This window comes from Colobus angolensis, unplaced genomic scaffold, assembly GCF_000951035.1.
Source record: "Colobus angolensis palliatus isolate OR3802 unplaced genomic scaffold, Cang.pa_1.0 Scaffold4, whole genome shotgun sequence".
Classification (NCBI taxonomy): domain Eukaryota; kingdom Metazoa; phylum Chordata; class Mammalia; order Primates; family Cercopithecidae; genus Colobus; species Colobus angolensis.
This window is the reverse complement of record NW_012117376.1, coordinates 11706034-11728378: the sequence shown is the minus strand read 5'-3', so window position 1 is coordinate 11728378 and position 22345 is coordinate 11706034. Positions and strand designations below refer to the sequence as shown.

The following is a 22345-nucleotide window of genomic DNA, read 5'->3' as shown; positions in this document are numbered from 1 at the left end:
AGTAGAGACAGGGTTTCACCGTCTTGGTCAGGCTGGTCTTGAACTCCTGACCTCGTGATCCACCCGCCTCGGCCTCCCAAAGTGCTGAGATTACAAGCATGAGTCACTGCCCCCCGGCCTGTAAAATAATTTAACATTATTGTTTGCTAAATGCACAATTCTAGGAAGACATTATCTCCATTTTATCCATAAGAAATTTAAGCTCTGAAAGAAGAGAAAACCAAACACTGCATGTTCTCACTCATAGGTGGGAACTGAACAATGAGATCACTTGGACTCGGGAAGGGGAACATCACACACTGGGGCCTATCATGGAGAGGGGGGAGGGGGGAGGGATTGCACTGGGGAGTTATACCTGATATAAATGATGAATTGATGGGTGCTGACGAGTTGATGGGTGCAGCACACCAACATGGCACAAGTATACATATGTAACAAACCTGCACGTTATGCACATGTACCCTAGAACTTAAAGTGTAATTAAAAAAAAAAAAAAAGAAATTTAAGCTCTGAGGGGTAAAAAAAAAACTTGTTAATGACCACACAACAAGTATGCTGGGACTTAAAGTAGAAATGACCCAAAATGGTTAATTACCCCTGGTAGTTAAAGTGCTGTAATGGGGTGTGCTTAACTTAACGCTTGACAAGGCCGGGCGTGGTGGCTCAAGCCTGTAATCCCAGCACTTTGGGAGGCCGAGACGGGTGGATCACAAGGTCAGGAGATCAAGACCATCCTGGCTAACCCGGTGAAACCCCCTCTCTACTTAAAAAAAATACAAAAATCTAGCCGTGCGAGGTGGCGGGCGCCTGTAGTCCCAGCTACTCAGGAGGCTGAGGCAGGAGAAAGGCGTAAAGAGCTTGCAGTGAGCTGAGATCTGGCCACTGCACTCCAGCCTGGCGACAGAGCAAGACTCCGTCTCAAAAAAAAAAAAAAAAAAAACACTTGACAGTGTCACTAATTTTTGTAGCTCTCTCAGATTTTTTAGACTCAGTCTAGGGAAAATAGCACAATGACATTATATTCCAAAGTAATGCTGCTTAATGTGATTAAAAAGAATATCAACACCACAGATTGATGAAGTTCTGTAAAGAACTTAATGATACAAAGTGATTTAGCCCTTAGTAAAAACAATCAATTTTTTAATTTAAAATATCCAATGCTTTGTGCGTTGCTCACTCTATTATGCTCCCTCTTAATAGCCTGTTGTTGTTTTTTTCAATAATTACTCCATTTTCTATGTATAAAATGACATTACTAAAGGTATTTCAAAGCTAGGCAGGAGACCTTAGCTATTCTCTTCCTAATATTAATACTAAGGATGAATCTTGCCCTTCTACCAAACACATAGGCTTCACCTTCCTAGAGAAGATTGCAGTGTGTTGAATGTTACAGCTGAATCCTGCATGTGCTTGTTTATAACCAGCCCTGGGAGTAATTTCATGTGTCAGTTACAATTTAAATTGGGTTTATTGTAATGTTTTGTTGTGTAGTAAACTGAAGAATGAAGTGCCTCCTTAAGTATATTGTTCAACTAACAAAATCCTTTGTGTTTACCAGTTTGGTGTCATATGTGGTTTATTACATGTGTGCTTTAGCTAAAGATTTTCTTTTTCTTCCTGTCATATATGTCATATGTTGATAACTTCATATGTAAATTTGTTTTTAAATGTTACTTAAAGTACTTCCAGATCATTTTTTAAAGGCAAAACAAAAACATGGCTATTGCATTAAATAAGCCTAAATTATTCTTTTTAGTGGGTACTTTTTTATAAATAAGTATAAAAATATATTTTCTTCATCAATAGAATACATACCTTAATTTTCTTTTTTGATAATTTGGATATCCATATTACCTTTTCAGCCTTGAAAATGTGACGGTAAACACAGATGACTTTTGGGAGTAATATCCTTCCCTGTAACGCCCTCCATAAGACTGCATCATGATGATTACATATCAGCATATTTCACAAGCAGCTTAAAGATGCAGCTTATTTGGAAACAACACTATTCATAGAAACCTACTAACCTAAAATGTTTTTACTGCTTTATTTCTTAAATGTAGGTGGAAAAAACCCACATCGAGGTGACAGTACCCACCTCAAATGGTGACCAAACACAGGTTTGTGCCAATAGGCCACTTGTTCCTCTTTCCCTCCGCCCCCTCAATTTTTTTCTTCTCCCTTACTCCCTTTTCCTTAAAATTATAAAATGAAGGTTCAAACAAACTTCAATGAGCAACATTTTATCATTTTTCTTTCTTTTTTAAATTATGGCAAAACAGAAGCTTGCAGAAAAAACTGAAGATCTGATAAGAATGAGGAAGGTTAGCCATTTTTCACTTTCACAAAACTACATTGCCATTTCACCCATGCTGACTTACAATGCATTAAAAAGACAGTGATCCATTCTTTTCATTGATTTCTTTTAATCAGGAGTTGTTAATACTTTCAAATAATGGATATGGGCCAGGTGCATTGGCTCACGCCTATAATCCCAGCACTTTGGGAGGCCGAGGCAGGAGGATCCCTTGTGGTCAGGAGTTTGAGACCAGCCTGGCCAACATGGTGAAACCATGTCTCTACTAAAAATACAAAAATTAGCCAGGTGTGTTGGTGCACGCCTTTAGTCCCAGCTACTTAGGAGGCTGAGGCATGAGAATCGCTTGAACCTGGGAGGTGGAGGTTGCAGTGAGCTGAGATCATGCCACTGTGCTCCAGCCTGGGTGACAGCTATACACATATATTTACATAAACTGAAGAAACCATAATCCTATACTATATGTTGAAAAGTTTCATTAAACTTTTCATTAAACAGTGAGAGTCAAACCTATCTTTTATATTTAAAAATGTATAAGAACTATTTCACAATGACATCATATTCTTAGAATGATTGATAATATTTTATACACATTTATCATAAAATGAAAACCATCATAGCTGGGTGTGATGGCTCACACCTGTAATCCCAGCACTTTGGGAGGTTGAGGCAAGAGGATCCCTTGAGTCCAGGAGTTCAAGACCAGCCTGGGCAACATAGGGAGACCCCGTCACTTCAAAAAAATAAATAAATAAATTAGCCAGGCATGGTGATACACTCCTGTGGTCCCAGCTACTTGGGAGGCTGAGGCAGGAGGATCACTTGAGTCCAGGAGGTTAAGGCTGCAGTGAGCCACAACTGCACCACTACATTCCACCTAGGTGACAGAGTAAGACCCTGTCTCCAAAAAAACACCCTCTGTAGCAGCAACCCCAGTACTGTGTATAACTATGGGTTTGACTTCTCTCCCTCATTCTTTTTATCTATAGAGTGGGATGAATCAGTTTGAATCAGTTAACTGAATATATTTATTGGCTGGTCATGTATAAAATGATAATCTTTCTTAGATCTTTTTTATAAAAGAGGTCTAATTTTTTATTAGATTTTATAATTAGAGTTTATAAAATCTCTAATTATACTCACTGTCACTAAGTATAAAATACATCCCAAAAGCTAAATAATGTTTTTAAAGCATTTCTTCACTCCATGATACCTGGAGTTTCAGTGTTTTTTAGAGTCATATGTTTTAAGGTAACCCTCAAACAGGTCAATTTCAAAAATGAACATAAAACAGCTTGTTACATAAGAAGCCAATGAAGCCAGGAGCACTGTCTATTTGAATAACATCATCACATTCTTTCATCATTCATGAACAAGGTCATCGTTTTCTCGTGGTAATCATGTTCTCTGTGTGTCCTTGTGACTCTGACCATTTCATGTTGGCATATGCTGCGCTGTGGACATTTAATTTTAAATATTTTTTGGTTTGCCAATTTTCAGTTTTTTCCCGCAAGAACAACATTTTAATTTTTTATGCTTTTCTGTTTTTCCCCCCTTTCATTTTCACAGAAAAAGAGAGAAAGACTAGATGGTGAAAACATTTATATCAGACATAGCAATTTAATGTTGGAGGTTTGTATGAACTTGAAGCTTATTTCAGTTGGTTACCTGGAACCTTCTGCATTCTTTGCTGATCCCCTTTTCTTCATTCTGTGCTGCATTTGGTTTTGCATGCCATTGCATGAAGGAACTTTAGGTTTAAAATGCTTTTGCATGTTGGTGAACATGAAGATATGCAAACATCTCGCCTTCTGATTCTTTTTAGTTTCTATCTGTCATACTTACCGGGAAAAATATATGATTGGGACTACCTCTACCTCTCATGGTTCCATTGTTTTACCCACTTTAGAAAGTTCTACATCATTGCTAAAAGTTTCTTTAATTTTCCAAGAGTATAAACTTCCATGTGTCCCAAGATGCAAATTTGCACTATTCTTTCATTTTCTGAACTAAGAGAGTGTGAAAAAGTAGGGATTTCAGAATAGACTTAAAATATTGGAGGTAATAGAAAAATGACAGAAGAACTGTCGGGGGGAAAAAAAGAAATAAGAAGGAAAGAGGGGAGCCTAGCATTTAATGAATAGTTATATAAGATGGTTTAATCATAAAAACAGGCGTGTGGGTATGGGATTGTTGTTTTAAAGATGAGAAAATTGAAGCTCAAAGAGATTAAGTAATTTCCCTGTAGTCCCAGAACTGGAAAGCCAAGATGTGAGGGTCTATCCAACTCTATTAAACTACTCTGTTTTCCACTCAGAAACAGCAACATGCTGTCTGCTATAAGAGTTATGAGATTATCTTCCCATTATATTCAACATTGGTCATATATATATATATACACATGTATATATATATTTTTTGAGATGGAGTCTTGCTCTGTTGCCCAGTCTAGAGTGCACTGGCGTGATCTCGGCTCATTGCAAGCTCCGCCTCCCAGGTTCATGCCATTCTCCTGCCTCAGCCTCCTAAGTAACTGAAACTACAGGCACCCGCCATCACGCCTGGCTAATTTGTATTTTTTAGTAGAGATGGGTTTCATTGTGTTAGCCAGGATGGTCTCAATCTCCTGACCTCGTGATCCACCCGCCTTGGCCTCCCAAAGTGCTGGGATTACAGGCATGAGCCACCGGGCCTGGCCTATAAAGAAGATTCTTGAATTTCTGCTGTTTTTCTTATATATCCTCTAAGGAATTAGTTCTTTCATTGGAAATTACAACAGGGTAATGAGCATTTCTTTCTTTTTCTTTTCTTTTTTTTTTTGAAACAGAGTCTGGCTCTGTTGCCCAGGCTGGAGTGTGGTAGCACGATCTCAGCTCACTGCAAGCTCCGCCTCCCAGGTTCAGGCCATTCTCCTGCCTCAGCCTCCGGAGTAGCTGGTCTACAGGCGCCCGCCACCACGCCCGGCTAATTTTTTCTATTTTTAGTAGAGATGGGGTTTCACTGTGTTAGCCAGGTTGGTCTTGATCTCCTGACCTCATGATCTGCCTGCCTTGGCCTCCCAAAGTGCTGAGATAACGGGCATGAGCCACTGTGCCCGGCCTTTTTTTTTTTTGAGGCAGAGTCTTAACTCACAGAATTACCCAGGCTGGAGTGCAATGGCACAATCACTGCTTACTGCACCCTCAGCCTCCTGGGCCCAAACAATCCTCCCATCTCAATCTCCTGAGTCGCTGGGGCTATGGGTGCATGCCACAATGCCCAGCTAATTTTTAAATTTTGGTAGAGACAGGATCTCAATATGTTGCCCAGGCTGGTCTTAAACTCCTGGACTCAAGTGATCCTTCTGCCTTAGCCTCCCAAAGTACTGGGGTTACAGGCATGAGCCACTGGACCCAACCTAAACTTTAAAAACTAGATAGATCTCTGGCTTAATATATAGCCTCTAATAATTATTTAAACTTCATCTTATTCCTTGTCAATATCTATATTTTGAGTACTTGTTACGTATAAAGTCTTTGAGAAAAATTATGCCCAGCCTTCATTAAACATGTATTGCATGGTGGGTGCAATACCAAGTGCTTTACATATATTTCTCTCGTTTAACATGAAGTTTTTCAAGGCTGGATCCTCAGATATTTCAAACTTGGCAACTAGCTCTCTTTGTTTTAGCCCATATCTGAAACTAGACCTGAGTAGTTCCATCTTCAGAGACTAGGAAGAATAGTGAATGTTAGTTGATTTCCTTTATTTGGCAGTGTAACATCTTGAAATTCTAAACATTCGGCCGGGCACGGTGGCTCAAGCCTGTAATCCCAGCACTTTGGGAGGCCGAGACGGGCGGATCACGAGGTCAGGAGATCGAGACCATCCTGGCTAACACTGTGAAACCCTGTCTCTACTAAAAAAATTCAAAAAAACTAGCCGGGCGAGGTGGCGGGCGCCTGTAGTCCCAGCTACTTGGGAGGCTGAGGCAGGAGAATGGCGTAAACCCGGGAGGCGGAGCCTGCAGTGAGCTGAGATCCGGCCACTGCACTCCAGGCCGGGCGACAGAGCAAGACTCCGTCTCAAAAAAAAAAAAAAAAAAAGAAATTCTAAACATGCATGTTTCCTGACTAGTTCATCTTCAGTGCTTCCTCTTAACTGGAACCTGCAGTACCAATCATATATTTGTCATTTGTTCCATGAGGTGTGTTATGGCTTCTGAGACTCACAAAGTCCCTGTGTGTGATGTGTTTTTCCCTCAGCATTTCATTGACAGCCATGAGAGGGGATTTCTAAATAAGTGTGTTTGAAAATTAAAACCACTAACTGCCTTTTGAGAACATTTTATATTTAATGAAGTGTTTGGTTTGATTGCTTCTAAAATTATGAAGTGATAGGCATCAAAAAGTGTCTAACCTGAACACAGCCAAAGTAATTTGGCCATCATTCTTTAGTTATTATAAAGTTTTTTCCCCAGTAAGGAAGTTCTCTCAAGTTATCTGTCACTCCAACAGGCTTTTTTTTTTTTTTTTTAAGCATCCCTCCTCCCTCTTCTCCTACCCCGCCCCCACTAATGCTTTGTTCTGGCACAAATAAGGTCGAGTTCATTTTTAGATCTACCGCCTCCTCCATCTCCCAGAGAGAACCTGTAGCAAGTTGTCTATGACAAATTCTATTTGGAACAGGTCCCTTTGATATCTTAATTTTACTCTGTGCCCCCACAGGTTTCCAACAAAGCCAGCTAAGAAGGATGGAGAAAGCTCCCTCAGAAGCTACTGGTTTTACCAAAACATTTATTTTCTCAGGTTCCAAGCCAATCCGAAGCTAGGCAAGAAGAGTAGCAAATCACAAGTCTCTTATATTAAGAGGTTAACTCAGAGAGTTATCATTTTACATAGCATCTCTTGCTCATTTTTGTTTTGCTCTATTCACACTTTTAACCTTCCTAAATGTATTAAGTTGGTCTTGGCCCAAACAGATTTTAATTACCAGTGAGGAGCTGGGTCACGGGACCTTACATTCCTTGTGGGTCTAGTTACTCAGTCTAACACTGGGTCTTTGAATGGGCTTGTTCATGCTTTTCTTTAGCTACTAGACATGCTTTTCTTGCTTTCAGCTAGAACAAAAGTGCAAGCTGTTCTTTCCCCCATAGCGAAGTCCATATTCATAAAATATACTCACATTTCATCCCAACATGCGAAACATGCTCTTCTGGATGCTACAGGATCGCCCTTTTGGAGTTAGCTTTCTATTTGATCTTAAAGCAGGTATACATGGTTCAGTCTTGCAAAAATAAAAAGAAATAGACTAGTTAATGATTTTTCTGAGTGAATATCTCCAGAATCAAAATCGTCTCACTGATTATTCTTATGCTGTTTTCCCTTTGACATTGCTTTTGAAAGAGTTTTATTTAGTTAAAACCTGTATTACCCTCAGAAAAAACTTTGAAGCAAAATTTTATTGAAATGAATTCTAATTTTTTACCCCAATACAGCTGTTTCCTACAGAACCAAAAAAGAAAGACTAAATCCAAAATTCACCCGGCATATTAGGAAATGTATTTAGCATTATGCTTTTCTTGGATACAGAGCTGCCTTGATATGTAATAAATTTTTTGCAGTCATCAAGTGATGGGCTCCCACATGTTTTGATCTCAAGCATAGATCTTTTAAGGTTTTTTGAAGTGTTGTTGGACAAAGAACATTTGAGTTTTTGTCTTCAAGTTATATTTACCAGACTATTTTTGGCCAAGTCCCCTTTTTGAAAGTTGTTATACACCTCCTTTTACATAAACCTGAATATTATTTCTAGCTCATGCTTTATTAACCTAAGCTTCATTCATTTCTCCCTGGAATATCCCTTTAATAGCTTGCCTGTACCTCAGGTTGCCCAATATTTAAATTTGCTAGAATATATACCTACTATGTACCCACAAAAATTAAAAAGAAAATGTAATCTGCTGGAACAGTTGAATTATTTTAAATTGTCAAAGAGATATATAAGGTGTTTGGTGAACTCTTGTTAACTCACTTTCAATCCTTTGAAGGTCATTGGAAGAGGTCCCTGGTTTGAGTTGTACTAAGTAATGAAGTGAAGCTGTTAGAAGTTAGAAAGCCTAAGGTTTTTAGTTTATGTGCATATTATTGACAAAGAAAAAAAGTCATTGTGTTATGTACCTCTGGGTGATTTTTCAGAGGTAGTAACAGTCTGCTGTGGAGCCTTTAACTAGGAATTTCAGTAATAAATTCTTACATCAAAAAAGGGCTATTCTTGTTTCTCAAAAAGCAAAAACAGCCATCTAGTAATAGAGAAGTAAAACGATCTCCAGGTAGAAGTAGAAGGATACTGTATGTTTGCAACTCAACAAGACAAGACAGTCAGTGGTGGATTGTATGTTTCACCATGCCTTCATTAAACAGTTTGTTCATCTATTGCTATCTCCATCCTCCTGAGCTGAGCCTAAAATAATTTCTTATCAAACTGAGGCTAATTGAGTTGTGGAACTACCTTCTTGGGATGAGGAGTTAGAGATCGGGTGCTGTGTCACATGGGAAGAAGAATCATAAATTAAGGCGTGAGTTCTTTATGGGTTATATAACTGCTAACAGCTATGGAGTTGTGATACTTCACAGCTTCCAAGAAAAGCACTTTATTTAAAGAAAAAAAAAGGCAAGCAAATATACCATGTTGTATATTTATAATCTGAATGCAGATTAGTAACATCTGTCCTGGATGTGGTGTGTTTTCTACCAGTGCCCAGTCTCTGACGGGTTGCCCTTGGTTATGTTTTTTGTCCTGATTATGTATTGTTTTGCATCTTTGTCCTTTCAACTATAGGATTTAGACAAGAGTCAAGAGGAGATCAGAAAACATCACGCTAGCATCAGTGAGCTGAAAAAGAACTTCATGGAATCTGTACCAGAACCACGGCCTAGTGAATGGGATAAACGCTTATCCACTCACTCCCCCTTCCGAACTCTTAACGTCAATGGGCAAATCCCCACAGGAGAAGGAGTGAGTACTTTGTCCACATGACCAATTGTGAAAATGGAGGGAATAAATGTTTTTATGTATTAATATTCTGTATCTGAGAGAAAGCTTAGAGCTGAAATTTGGATTTGGTGCCTCACTATATTCATTGCTGCTTTAAGGCATTTGTAATCAAATACTTACTTTTTTTAAGTCATGTAGGCTACCCAGGCCAATTATAGGAGCCATTTGGAGCCACCAGGAGATAATTAGCCTCTGAGAACTCTCTCTGCAGCTACATGCTTCTGGCTAATGATTGTTTATAAACTGACCATAAGCCAGTAGAGGTTTATTTGTATTCAAACTGTGCCTTCAGGGACTCGAAAGTTTACTAAATTTAGGAAGGTCAAAATAGGAGAGAGATTAGTCTTTTTAAAAAGCTTGATTTGCTTTGGGAGGCCGAGGCCGGTGGATCACGAGGTCAGGAGATCGAGACCATGGTGAAACCCTCTCTCTACTAAAAATACAAAAAAATTAGCCAGGCGTGTTGGCAGGCGCCTGTAGTGCCAGCTACTCGGGAGGCTGAGGCAGGAGAATGGCATGAACCCAGGAGGCAGAGCTTGCAGTGAGCCGAGATCGTGCCACTGCACTCCAGCCTGGGTGACAGAGCGAGACTCTGTCTCAGAAAAAAAAAAAAAAAAAGCTTTATTTGAACATTTACACAACTTAGAAATATCTGAATGGTTCCCCACAATTATATAGTAAACCAAGGAGCCCCCTAAGCTAGAGAATTCAGAACTCCAAATATTAATGATTGTATTTCGATTTTAGAAAAACTGTGGGCTGGTCACCATGGCTCATGCCTGTAATCCCAGCACTTTGGGAGGCCAACACAGGAAGATCGCTTGAGTCCAGGAGTTTAAGACCAGCCTGGGCAATATGGCAAAACCCCATCTCTACAAAAATTAGTCAGGTATAGTGGTGCGCACCTGTGTAGTCCAGCTATTCAGGGGGCTGAAACAGGAGGATTACTTGAGCCAGGAGACCAAGGCTGCAGTGAGCCATGATTGCACCACTGCATTCCGGGTTGGGTGACAGAGTGAGACCCTGTCTCAAAAGAAAGGAAAAGGAAAACTATTTATTTTATCTTTATGAGTAACATTAAACTTTCAATACATTGTTGTGTGAGATAGTCACAATTAGAGCTCAGGGGCTCTTCTTTTTCTATTATTGTTGTCATTACCTATTTTAGAAATCCTACATCTGGGCCGGGTGTGGTGGCTCACACTTGTAATCCCAGCACTTTGGGAGGCTGAGGTGGGCGGATCACGAGGTCAGGAGTTCGAGACCAGCCTGGCCAGCATGGTGAAACCCCATATCTACTAAAAATACAAAAATTAGCCGGAAATGGTGATGCATGCCTGTAATCCCAGCTACTCAGGAGGCTGAGGTAGGAGAATTGCTTGAACCTGGGAGGCGGAGATTGCAGTGAGCCAAGATCGTGACACTGCACTCCAGATAGGGCAACAGAGTGAGACTCTGTCTCAAAAAAAAAGAAAAAGAAAAAAAGAAATCCTACATCTGAATAAATGAATCTGTTAAACATTTAATGAAAATATCTTGAAAGTTACCATGAACATATACCCCAAAAGTTTTTATCTTTAATCAGTATAAGTGAAATATTTATATAGTCACAATGACTCAGTAAGTGATTATGATTTAAAAATTATGTGCTTGTTTTTCCCTAAAAACAATAGCAGTTCTAGTTTAAAAAAGGTAAAGTGATGTCTTAATAATTTTAAAACTTTTTTTTTTTTTCTTTTTTTGAGATGGAGTTTCGCTCTTGTTGCCCAGGCTGGAGTGCAGTGGCGTGATCTCGGCTCACTGCAACCTCCACCTCCTGGCTTCAAGTGATTCTCCTGCCTTAGCCTCCCTAGTAGCTGGGATTATAGGCGCCTGCCACCACGCCCAGCTAATTTTTTGTATTTTTAGTAGAGATGGGGTTTCACTACCTTGGCCAGGGTGGTCTCGAACTCCTGACCTCAGGCGATCCACCTGCCTCAGCCTCCCAAAGTGTTGAGATTACAGGCATGAGCCACCACACCTAAAACTTTTTTTTTTTTTTAATTTTCAGAATTTATGGTAAACTATCCAAATTATTATTTAGTTTCTGGAACTGGAGAAGGTAGTAAAAGTTGGTTCACAGGCTGGGCGTGGTGGCTTACGCCTATAATCCTAGCACTTTGGGAGGCTGAGGCGGGCGGATCACTTGAGGTCAGGAGTTTGAGACCAGCCTGGCCAACATGGCGAAACCCCATCTCTACAAAAAATACAAAAAAATTAGCCAGGCATGGTGGCATGTGCCTATAATCTCAGCTACTTGGGAGGCTGAAGCAGGAGAATCGCTTGAACCCAGGAGGCAGAGATTGCAGTGAGCCGAGATCGTGCCACTGCACTCTAGCCTAGGCAACAGAGCAAGACTCTGTTTAAAAAAAAAAAAAAAAAAAAAAAAGTTGGTTCACAGAGGGTACTTTTTGTATTTTTCAAAGTGTGACTAAAATTGGCTAACAGTTCCCCAAACAGAGCTGAACCAGTTTCACAAATAAGGCTGGAAAATACCTGAGTAATGGGCAGCTAAATAGAGATACCAGGGATGATAGGATGCTATTGTTTGCTACTTACTGTCCTCTCAGCCTCCATTTTCTATAAATGGACATTAGTTTTATGTTCTAAATCTAGAGCATGTATCCTGAACTGAGACAATAACTCTGCTTTCTGGGCAAGACCACTGTTTTCAGTGTCAATAGGATACTTAATTTTGATGTATCTCTACTAATAAGAGTCATAAAAGGTCTAGTAGTTCTGGTTGTGGCTTGATTTGATTTAGAGGGTCTGGCTAGTCAAAACCTAATTGAACAATTGGGCCTCAGTTTATGGAGTAGATGATCTTTAAGATCCCTGTGAACTCTAAAATTCTGTAAGTCTATGACTCCATGAGAAAATGCCTTGTCGCTGTTTCACCTGGTTAGCCCTGTGTGCAAACTATAACTGCGTAGTTTCTCGAAGTTTTCTTTTTGACTCTGTGCAAGTAATAAAAGATGCTCAACTACTTTGAAAAAGCAACTTGGTACTCTCTTGGATGAGGCTGAGTAAATTTGAATTGGTCTCTGTTTCCAGAAAATATCTTACGTCTTTTAATAGAAACCTTTCAGAAATCTTCTCAGGGTTGGTTTTGGGAATGCTGAGGTCATTCTGTGTTCTTTAAAGAAACAACTTTTTATAAACTAAACAAGATCCATGGGAGTACTTGAACAATTTTAGCTCTATGCTATTATCCCTGTAAAGGAATAGCAGAATAAATAAGCACTGTATTATGGTGACCTTTAATATTGGGTAATTCCACTTTCTGGCATATCTTACTTTTTCTTTAACAATTGGGATACTATTTCTGTTCTCTGGGGATACCTCTTCCACCTTTGATGGTATTGTTGTTGCATTGCAAGGCAACTGAATTTTATATAATTTGTGTATGACCAGGTGAAGAAAACTTCTATGCTTCCCTCGGAAAGAAAGGTTGGTGGGCCAGAGGTAAAGCTGCTGTTACGACTTGTGCTTCTCAATCAGAATTTGCTCTTGTCATGGCACTAAGCAGATAATCCCCCCAGAACTGAACAACAGCTGCTGAATACTTTTTTTTTCTTTTGGCTATACTAGTAAATTCACACCCACAGCCTTTCGGCCTAACACATAACACTTCCACTGCTGCAGCTTTTGCAGCTTTCAATTTGCTTATTTCGGCGCATGGCTGGTTGAAAAGCTGCATGAAGATAAAAATATGTATTCAGAGAGAAAATGAATTTAATTATACCCTATTCTTTTTATGTTGTCTTTCTTCTCCCCCTTTATTTTTCTTTCAAAAATCATTGTAATTTTGCATCCTTTCTTTTCCTTTTTTTCTTTTTTGCTGATCAGTCCCCTAGCTACTTTCTCCCTGATACATATCACTTAGGGGTGTGCAAAGAACCAGTGTTGAACTTCCAGACTGATCAGAGAAGGCTAGCTCAACTGAGAGAACTTAGAGCCAAGTTTTTCCTTTCATAGATAACATCTGTCTTGACTATGGATACCAGAGTACAGAAATTGCAAGGGGAAGAAAAACTTCTCAATTGGACAATTGGGGAGAAAAAACTTTCCTTAAAAGTGTCAAAAGCATTTGCTTAAAGTAATGTATAAACCTTCATGATGGTCGTTATTATTTATTTGTTTTGGTGAACTTTGGAGGGACATTATAATCTTTTATACTTTTTGTTTTTCTTTCGCAGTCTTTAAAATGTATGAGATTAAGATTTTTATTTCTTGAGCAAAAATTAATTGCTATACTGAATGAACTGTTGCAGTTTTTAAAGTCTATATGAAGAGATAAGGATTACTTTTTATATTCTGCCATTCTATTTGTAATAAAAGTAACTTTTTTTTTTTTTTTTTTTTTGAGACGGACTCTTGCTGTGTCCCCCAGGTTCGAGTGTAGTGGTGCAATCTCAGCTCACTGCAACCTCTGCCTCCCGGGTTCAAGCAGTTCTCCTGCCTCAGCCTCCTGAGTAGCTAGGATTATAGGCATGTGCCACCACGTCCGACAAATTTTTGTATTTTTAGTAGAGATGGAGTTTCACCACATTGGCCAGGCTGATCTCGAACTCCTGACCTCGTGATCCGCCCACCTCAGCCTCCCAGAGTGCTGTGATTACAGGCGTGAGCCACGACACCCAGCCAAAAATAACTTTTATGATGGCAAGAAGAATGCTTCATTATTGGCATTGCCCAATTAGTGATTGGCAGCACCAAAGTAATAGAAAATGACCTAAAATTCATATGTAAATATCCTCAAAGGAAAAATCAATAACATAACAAGGGGAAAGCCAGTGATCCCTTGAACTTTCAGTTCTAATGTTCATTCACTCAAAAAGGTATCTACTGAGCACCCTACTATGTTACAGAAGCTTTGCCAGGATAAATTGCCAAAATAAAGCTAAAATGAAGAATGTCTAAAAGATCTTTCCAAATCCTTTGCACATCCCCAAGTATCATTTTTGAGCATTTTCCATCTGTCATTTTGTTCATCTTATTCTGTCTTTCTTGATCTTCTACTGTGAAAGCAGACACAGGAACGTGCTCTGTTAGTACAGGATGAAGAGAAAATTAAAAGGCAAGAAAGATCTACTGAAAGAGCCTTGCCCCAGCAAGAAAATGAAGAAATTCTTCCCAAGGTTTCTATTCCAATCCCTGAGGATCACAAGTCTCTCAAAAAGTGTCACCTCTACTTTAGTACTTTTCCATCTCCTCGTATTCCTTTCATGATGTCTTTTCTTGTGGTCCTTGTGTTGGCTGTTTGGTGGTTAGTCTTTCTGTGATCAGAAAACAGGGTGCTCATCTGAAATGTCAAGACCGTTGAACTTTTGTCCTTGGCTTCAACTGTGTTATTGCTGTATGATGCCCTCTGATCTTGATAGTTCACTGTCCTAGGAGAGCCCTTGTGATCATTTTTCTGTCAAATGTTACTCTTTGTAGATTATGTATTGTGGGGTACAAAGGAGTAGCAATGGACTGCCCAAAGCCAGCTTTTCTGCACTGAATTTTAACAAATTTAAACAAATCAGAATTAAGCATATGGCAGGTTGGTAATCTTCCCAAAAGCTTTAACTGTTTTATCCTGCATGTTTACTGTTTACTATTGTTATGTCCTCACATCCAATGTCTCACACAAACCAGGATACTCTCTAGATACATTTGATGGAATATTTTCCTAATCCTCTATAGTCATTTGTTTGGCATGGGCTTCATAGTTTAGGAAAAAATTTCAACTTACTAACCTTTCAGAAGCCTTAAAATGATAACGTTTTAGTCTACAAATCCATAACCACTCCTTTTCTTGGGATATCAAACCAATATAAACAAAAGTCTTTTCTGGAAAAGGGCTTTTGACTTCTGTGGCCTTTTTATGAGTATTTCTGAGCTGTACAGGGACAGACAACTTTATCCTGCCTGCTGTATAGAAGAGATCTTCAAAGATTAAATGCCATCTTTTCACAAGTAGAGTGTTGATATGGTTTAAGGAAAATGGTGCTGGTGCCCCTTAGCCTCCAGCCAGGACTGAAATTCTCAGACTACTCTACCTATCCTTAAAAGTCCTGGAACACAGATTTACTCAAGATCTGTACATAAACAAACACTTCTCTGAATTAAGATACTGTGTTACTTCTTTATGGCTTTGCTAATTATATTGCTAGTAGCAATAGTTAGCCATTGCTAAGCTTAAAATATATATTGATATACTTTGTTTTCCTGATATACTTCAGACCTGTTTGTTCTTGCACTTGTGTTGAAATCAATTGTTTTTAATCAATGGCTTTGTGACCTCAAGTTCTGTTGTGACAAGTATGTGTCCTCTGTTTGCATGTTGACTTCTAAGACTTACCTGAAGTAAATATGAGCACTCTCTCTCTCTCTCTTCAGGACACAACTCACATGCCTAACCTGTTATTTTTTACCTCAATATTGATGAAACCTTGCATGTAGCTTGCTTTTTATGGCACTTGAATGTACCAATATGGATGATTTGGTTAATGTCTCAAATATTTGTTTTGAAATCTGAGTTTAGAGGGTTATCAAATTAAGATTATTATACTTTGTTTTACTTCTCCATGCTTTTCAGTTGATGAAACTTCTAAACAAGACTTTTTATTTTTGAGAAGATGGCCTCCTAGAGCAAAAAAAGAGAGCAGTAAAGACAAGAATCTTTTGTCCTTCAACATCTACCAGTATTGTTCTCTGGTCTCTGGAGACATGTAGAAATAATTATCTGGTGTTTCCTGAAAACTGCTACACTATCATTATAGGCTTTCCCAAGAAATGGAAAAAGAAGCAAGGACCAGGTTAAAATTTAAAATTTGGTGTGCGTATATATCTTTTATGTCACAGGCTATGTCTATTTATAATATATATTTTGTAAATAAGCATATTTATTGATTCACTCATAATAAGAGGGACCTGAAATATTACAAAGCTGTTCTCTACCACAGAAAGTTATAATCTTAAGTACTCTCTTTTATCTGGGAAATAAAGATACAAGAGTTTTCCGTAATGAAATAGCAAATGGAACTGTAGACTTTGTTAGATTATTTTAAATCTTTTTTTAAGGAATTAAAAGGAAATGATCAGAACTTTATTTATACTTTTATAACTGTTTCAGATTATAATTCCTGAATTTCCAGTTTTCATCCTTATACACAGCTTTTTATTAATTACTATTGTAAACTTCACCCTGAATTTTGTTTCTCTTTGTATTGGAGTTATTCTAAGTCCATTAAAAGTCTAAGCCAATGATACTTTTCAGTTCTCTGAAATGCAACAAGAGTCCTCGAAGATCTTTTTTGAGAGTCAAAGGAGAGGCCATTTCTTCTATCAATAGGGTAAGAATGATTAAGAGGAGAATGGCTAAGCCCTTGTATTGGATGAAGCTGACCAATGCAGACTCAAAAGTTACCATCACAATTATCAGAGAAAAAATATTGGGCATTCCAACTTTGTATTAGCTAAAGGTAACACTGCCAATATTTGCAAGATAAAACATAAATAGGCTGGGCACGGTGGCTCACACCTGTAATCCCAGCACTTTGGGAGGGTGAGGCAGGCAGATCCCCTGAGGTCAGGAGTTCGAGACCAGCCTGGGCAATATGGTGAAACCCTGCCTCTACTAAAAATACAAAAATTAGCTGGGCATGGTGGTGCACACCTGTAATCCCAGCTACTTGGGAGGCTGAGGCAGGAGAATCGCTTGAACCCGGAGGCAGAGATTGCAGTGAGCCAAGATCACGCCACTGTACTCCAGCCTGGGTGATAGAGTGAGACTCCATCTCAAAAAAAAAAAAAAGAAAAAAAAAAGTGTAAATAGTCTTGGTTTCCTTCCTTCATTTTCAGTACCAGAGGCAAATTCTAATACATATTGGTGTTACCCTGATTCAGCTGCTTCTTTTTTTTTTTGAGTCGGAGTCTTGCTCTGTTGCCCAGGCTGAGTGCAGTGGCGTGATCTCGGCTTGCTGCAAGCTCCACCTCCCAGGTTCACGCCATTCTCCTGCCTCAGCCTCCCAAGTAGCTAGGACTACAGGTGCCCGCCACCACGCCCGGCTAATTTTTTGTATTTTTAGTAGAGACGGGGTTTCACCGTGTTAGCCAGGATGGTTTCAATCTCCCAACCTCATGATCTGTCTGTCTCGGCCTCCCAAAGTGCTGGGATTACAGGCATGAGCCACCGCACCTACCCTGATTCAGCTTCTTAATGGCAAGTTGATAAATAAAAAATAATTTGGACTAAAGGCATCAATACAGACCAGTATAATATTTTGGATTTTTGCCTTGGTTTTGTCATTATTCATTTCTAGGGTGACTCTGAGAGTACTAGAGTCACCCTAGTTAACTACTTGGCACCCAGATTTCCACCTAGTAATGTGGAGACAAACCTACCTCATGAGAATGAATATGTAATAAATTCCAGGAACCAGAGACCCTGGTTGTCATTCAATTCTTGGTCTTTTGGGAGCTGGGAAGATGAAAATTTAAAAACACACAAACATACATTAACTTCTTTTTATTTTGAAAGTAAGTAGTTAAATAGCTGTGTTTATTTCCATCTACTCCTTATTGATATTTGACCACTTTACTAAGATGTCTTTCCAAATTTATCCCTAATAAATTCATCTTATCCAAATGGTATGATTAGAGTGGATCATACTTGAAAATAAACCAAGCATCTATATTTTGGACCTATCTTTCAGCCATTTTCTTTTATGCTAACACTTGCAATATGAAGGGAATTGTTTGCATGGGTCAAGTTTTCTACTTATTTACATCTTCAGTAAAAGTTTTGAAGGGAAAAGATGCTGACTCTGTTGACCAAGATTAGACCAGATATTATACATGGAATAGATTTCCAGTTGGCATCCTAGAACCTAGTACATTTCTTTCTACTAAATATTATACATTTTACTCTGAAATTTCTTTGGTTATAATAACCCAATTCACTTTCTCCTAGTTTCCTAAATCACTTCTGTAATACTTCTTAAAGATAAGCCTATAGTACTTCCTATAGATAAGCACGTAGGACACATGAGTCATTAGAGATCTAATTAATTTTAAGAAGGTATTATGGAGCAAAAATTACACTTGTGGTTTACCCAGTGATCATGTATTTACAAAAGGAAAACAGGGCAAAATTAATGTGAGACATGGTCCCATTGTTGCTTTTATTTTTTTCACCAAGGGTTTTGAATACGGTAAAGACATACAAAACTTGTTGACAGAGTTGCCTTCCCTTACGTTCCTCTTCACAGAAATTATAAAATCCCAAACCATAGCATTCTCTACAGCTTTGAAAATGACTATTATATTGTTTTTATTATACATAGAAACTTCACTTTTTTTCATATACTCAAATTACACCATTTGTAATATTGGTACTAGAAACTACAACAACTCCTTATTCTTATTCTGTTTTGTGTGGCATGTGGCATTACTATATCTGCTTCCTCTACACTTTAGTGGATAATATTAATAGACCACTCTCATTTCTGCTGCTGTTACTCCTCACTCCTTTTACTGCAGCAGAATATGACACAAAAAGAAACACATTGGTGCAGATTAAAAGCATACCTGAAATGGTTAAGGCGGCATGGAATTAGAGTTAGAAAGCCATACAAAGTTAGGCTAGAGGAAGAGCAGTGGCTATGATCAACAATTATAAATTCATGGAGGATTCCTTTTGGTAAACACAACTCCTATCATCCTAGAACTTGAAAGACAAAAAGAAGATAAAGTAGTTTATTCCCACAGATCAGAAATGCAGGCTAAAAGCCAAATAACTTGAATAATAGCCTAAGGAGATCAAGACCATCCTGGGTAACTCTGTCTCTACTAAAAATACAAAAAATTAGCTGGGCGTGGTGGCGGGCGCCTGTAGTCCCAGCTACATGGGAGACTGAGGCAGGAGAATGGCATGAACCCGGGAGGTGGAACTTGCAGTGAGCTGAGATCACGCCACTGCACTCCAGCCTGGGCAACAGAGCGAGACTCCGGTCTCAAAAAAAAAATTCTTTTGTGATTGAAATCCTAGGCCAGGCGCGGTGGCTCACACTGTAATCCCAGCACTCGGAAGGCTAAGTTGGGCAGATCACCTGAGGTCAGGAGTTTGAGACCAGCCTGGCTAACATGATGAAACCCTATCTCTACTAAAAATACAAAAGTTAGTTGAGTGTGGTGTCAGGCATCTATAATCTCAACTCCTCGGGAGACTGAGGCAGGAGAATGGCATGAACCCGGGAGGTGGAACTTGCAGTGAGCTGAGATCACGCCATTGCACTCCAGCCTGGGCAACAGAGCAAGACTCCGTCTCAAAAAAAGAAAAATCCTAGAAGGCAGCAGTGTCTTACCCTTTAACATAGAATCCTGTTTTGGGTAAATAATAGAATAACTCTGACATTTGAAAGATTAAAAGGTAGGAGAAAGCATAGAATCCCAACTTTCTTCTCTTGTCTCAAAATCAACAAAGGCAGGTGAGCCTCTCATTTTCTTATCTACTACCTCTTTAAAGAAAAGTCTTCATATTTATAAGATCCTATCTCAGTAAAACATATAGAAAAAGATTTAAGGGGATAACATAGCCACCATTCATTTTATTCATTTATTTTATTTGTCACCTGGCAGCAAAGTACTCTATTATATATTACAAGGATGCAAAGAATCAGCATTATCAGAATTTTAGAGATTGGATAGGATCCTAATTCAATTCCTCTCTCTTCCAGTGCTTGACTCTTCTTTACAATATCATTTAGAGATTTGGAGGCCAGTCTTGCAGTCTTTGTTTCAATATCTCCTGAGATAACGTATTACATCTTTCGACAATTCTGAATTTGTATATAAATCATTCACATATTAAGTGAAAATCTATTTCCCTGTAGCTCTCACTCACTGATCCTGAATGAAGGCATTTTAAAGAATTTTCTATCTTTTTCCACATTACTTCTTCACATACTTAAAGGTAACTCTCATGTTGAAACTAGTCACTATTCTTACCCTCAGACAAGTTACCATCTGCTATTCAGATCTATTCCAGTCTTCCTCCTAGCATGTCATCCTCCTTTCTTCTTTTCTAACTTTTCTTGTTTTAACAGCTTTTTCTTTCTGGCTATGTTGCCCACTGTGGATTATTCAGCTTTATGTCCCTATAAATTGACATTCTCTCTCCAAAAAATTTTGAAATTTCTGGCATTCCCAGCTTCTTCATAGATAACATAGGCTTTGGAATTTTTTTAGATAAAAGAGTAGAGGTGGGATAGTTTTCTAGCTTTTAGAGTTTCATGTAGCCCAGAATCTGTTAACAAGGTAGTATCACTGTTACATTTTGAGGAAGCACACTACCAAAGCCTGCATTCTAAGTTTGCTTTCCTTCCATGACAGTCTGAGTAACCTTTACATACTTGAGTTGTCCCCAAGTGATTCAGTTTATACCAGTGTGATGATAAAATTATGGAAATGTACTTTCTGCTTAACATTCTGATTATGATTTATACCCCACCAGAAAAAGTGATATTAAATATTTGAAGTGTTGTTAATACATCTCTTTTGTGCCTTTCTCCTCAAAACTATGAGATTCTCAAAGGTAAGAAGCTCTTCAGGCCAAGCATGGTGGCTCATGCCTGTAGTCGCAGCTACTGAAGAGGTTGAGGCAGAAGGATTGCTTGAGCCCAGGAGCTCAAGGCTGCAGTGAGCCATGATCACACCATTTCTCCCCAGCCTGGGTGACACAGCATGACACTGTCTCTAAAAAATTTTTATATAAAAATAGGCTTTGATTTTGCCAGTATATAACTTTTGTATCCCAGCTACCACATTGCCTTGTATATAACAAATAATATTTATTAAACTGAATTAAATGATTAATCACAGATGGCAATGGATAAATAACTTTTCACATAGAATCTCTTGTACTGGCACATAAATTTGTGCTAAACTAATCACCATATGCCCAGTCATTATATGCAGGTAACTCAGAAAGCCTATATCCAGCCCAGAAGCCACTTTCTCTCTTGTTAATCCTGTAATATGGTCCCTTGTTTATTCAAGGAATCTAGTATACCGCTATGGTAGGTGTCAGTTTCTATTGTTAATGCCTTGTAACTTGGTTCAGTTAAAAGTTCTTATCCAGCTGGCCTTGGTGGCACAAGCCTGTAGTCCCAGCTACTCTGGAGGCTGAGGCAGGAGGATCACTTGAGCCTGGGAATTCCACTCCAGCATGGGCAACAATTCCACTCCAGCATGGGCAACATTCAAGACCCCATCTCAAAAAAAAAAAAAAAAAAAAGGCTCTTATGCATTTACCACAGGTAATAATCAGCTCTAGAACATATTACCAAGAATAGAGTACACATCTGTATAAATAAACTCATCTCGGATAAGTGTGATATCATAAAAGGAACATTTATATTTATCTAAAATACATTGCAGAGAGCAATTTGACACTTTTTTTGTTGTGTTTTATGTGATATAGAAACATCAACTATATCAAAACTTATGGGTTTTGATATATTTGGAGTATCAGGAGTAGGCAAACTTTTTCTGTAAAGTGCCAAATAATAAATATTTTAGGCTTTGCAGGCTATATGTCTGTCACAACCACTCAGCTTTGCCATTGTAGAGTGAAAGTAGTATAGATAACATGTAAAATGAATGTGATTATGCTCCAATCAAACTTTATGGACACTGAAATTTAAATTTTGTATAATTTTACATATTACTAAATATTATTCTATTAGTTTCTTAACCATTTTAAAATGTAAATACCATTCTTAGCTCATAGCAATACAAAAATAAGGAGAGGGTGGCTGGGCGCAGTGGCTCACGCCTGTAATCCCAGCGCTTTGGGAGGCCAAGATGGGCGGATCATTTAAGGTCAGGAGTTTGAGACCAGTTTAGCCAACATGGTGAAACCCCATCTCTACTAAAACTACAAAAATTAGCCAGGTATGGTGG

General features: G+C 38.7%; 1 protein-coding gene across 1 annotated transcript in view; it reads left to right on the top strand.

The window, feature by feature from the left end:
• The window catches only part of EPB41 (erythrocyte membrane protein band 4.1), a 253110-nt gene that overhangs the window by 178264 nt on the left and 52501 nt on the right, over positions 1-22345 (top strand). The window contains exons 11-12 of the mRNA XM_011955664.1: positions 3887-3949; positions 9137-9313. Of these exons, the coding sequence (XP_011811054.1) occupies positions 3887-3949; positions 9137-9313 (240 nt within the window). The remainder of the gene's footprint in view (positions 1-3886; positions 3950-9136; positions 9314-22345) is intronic.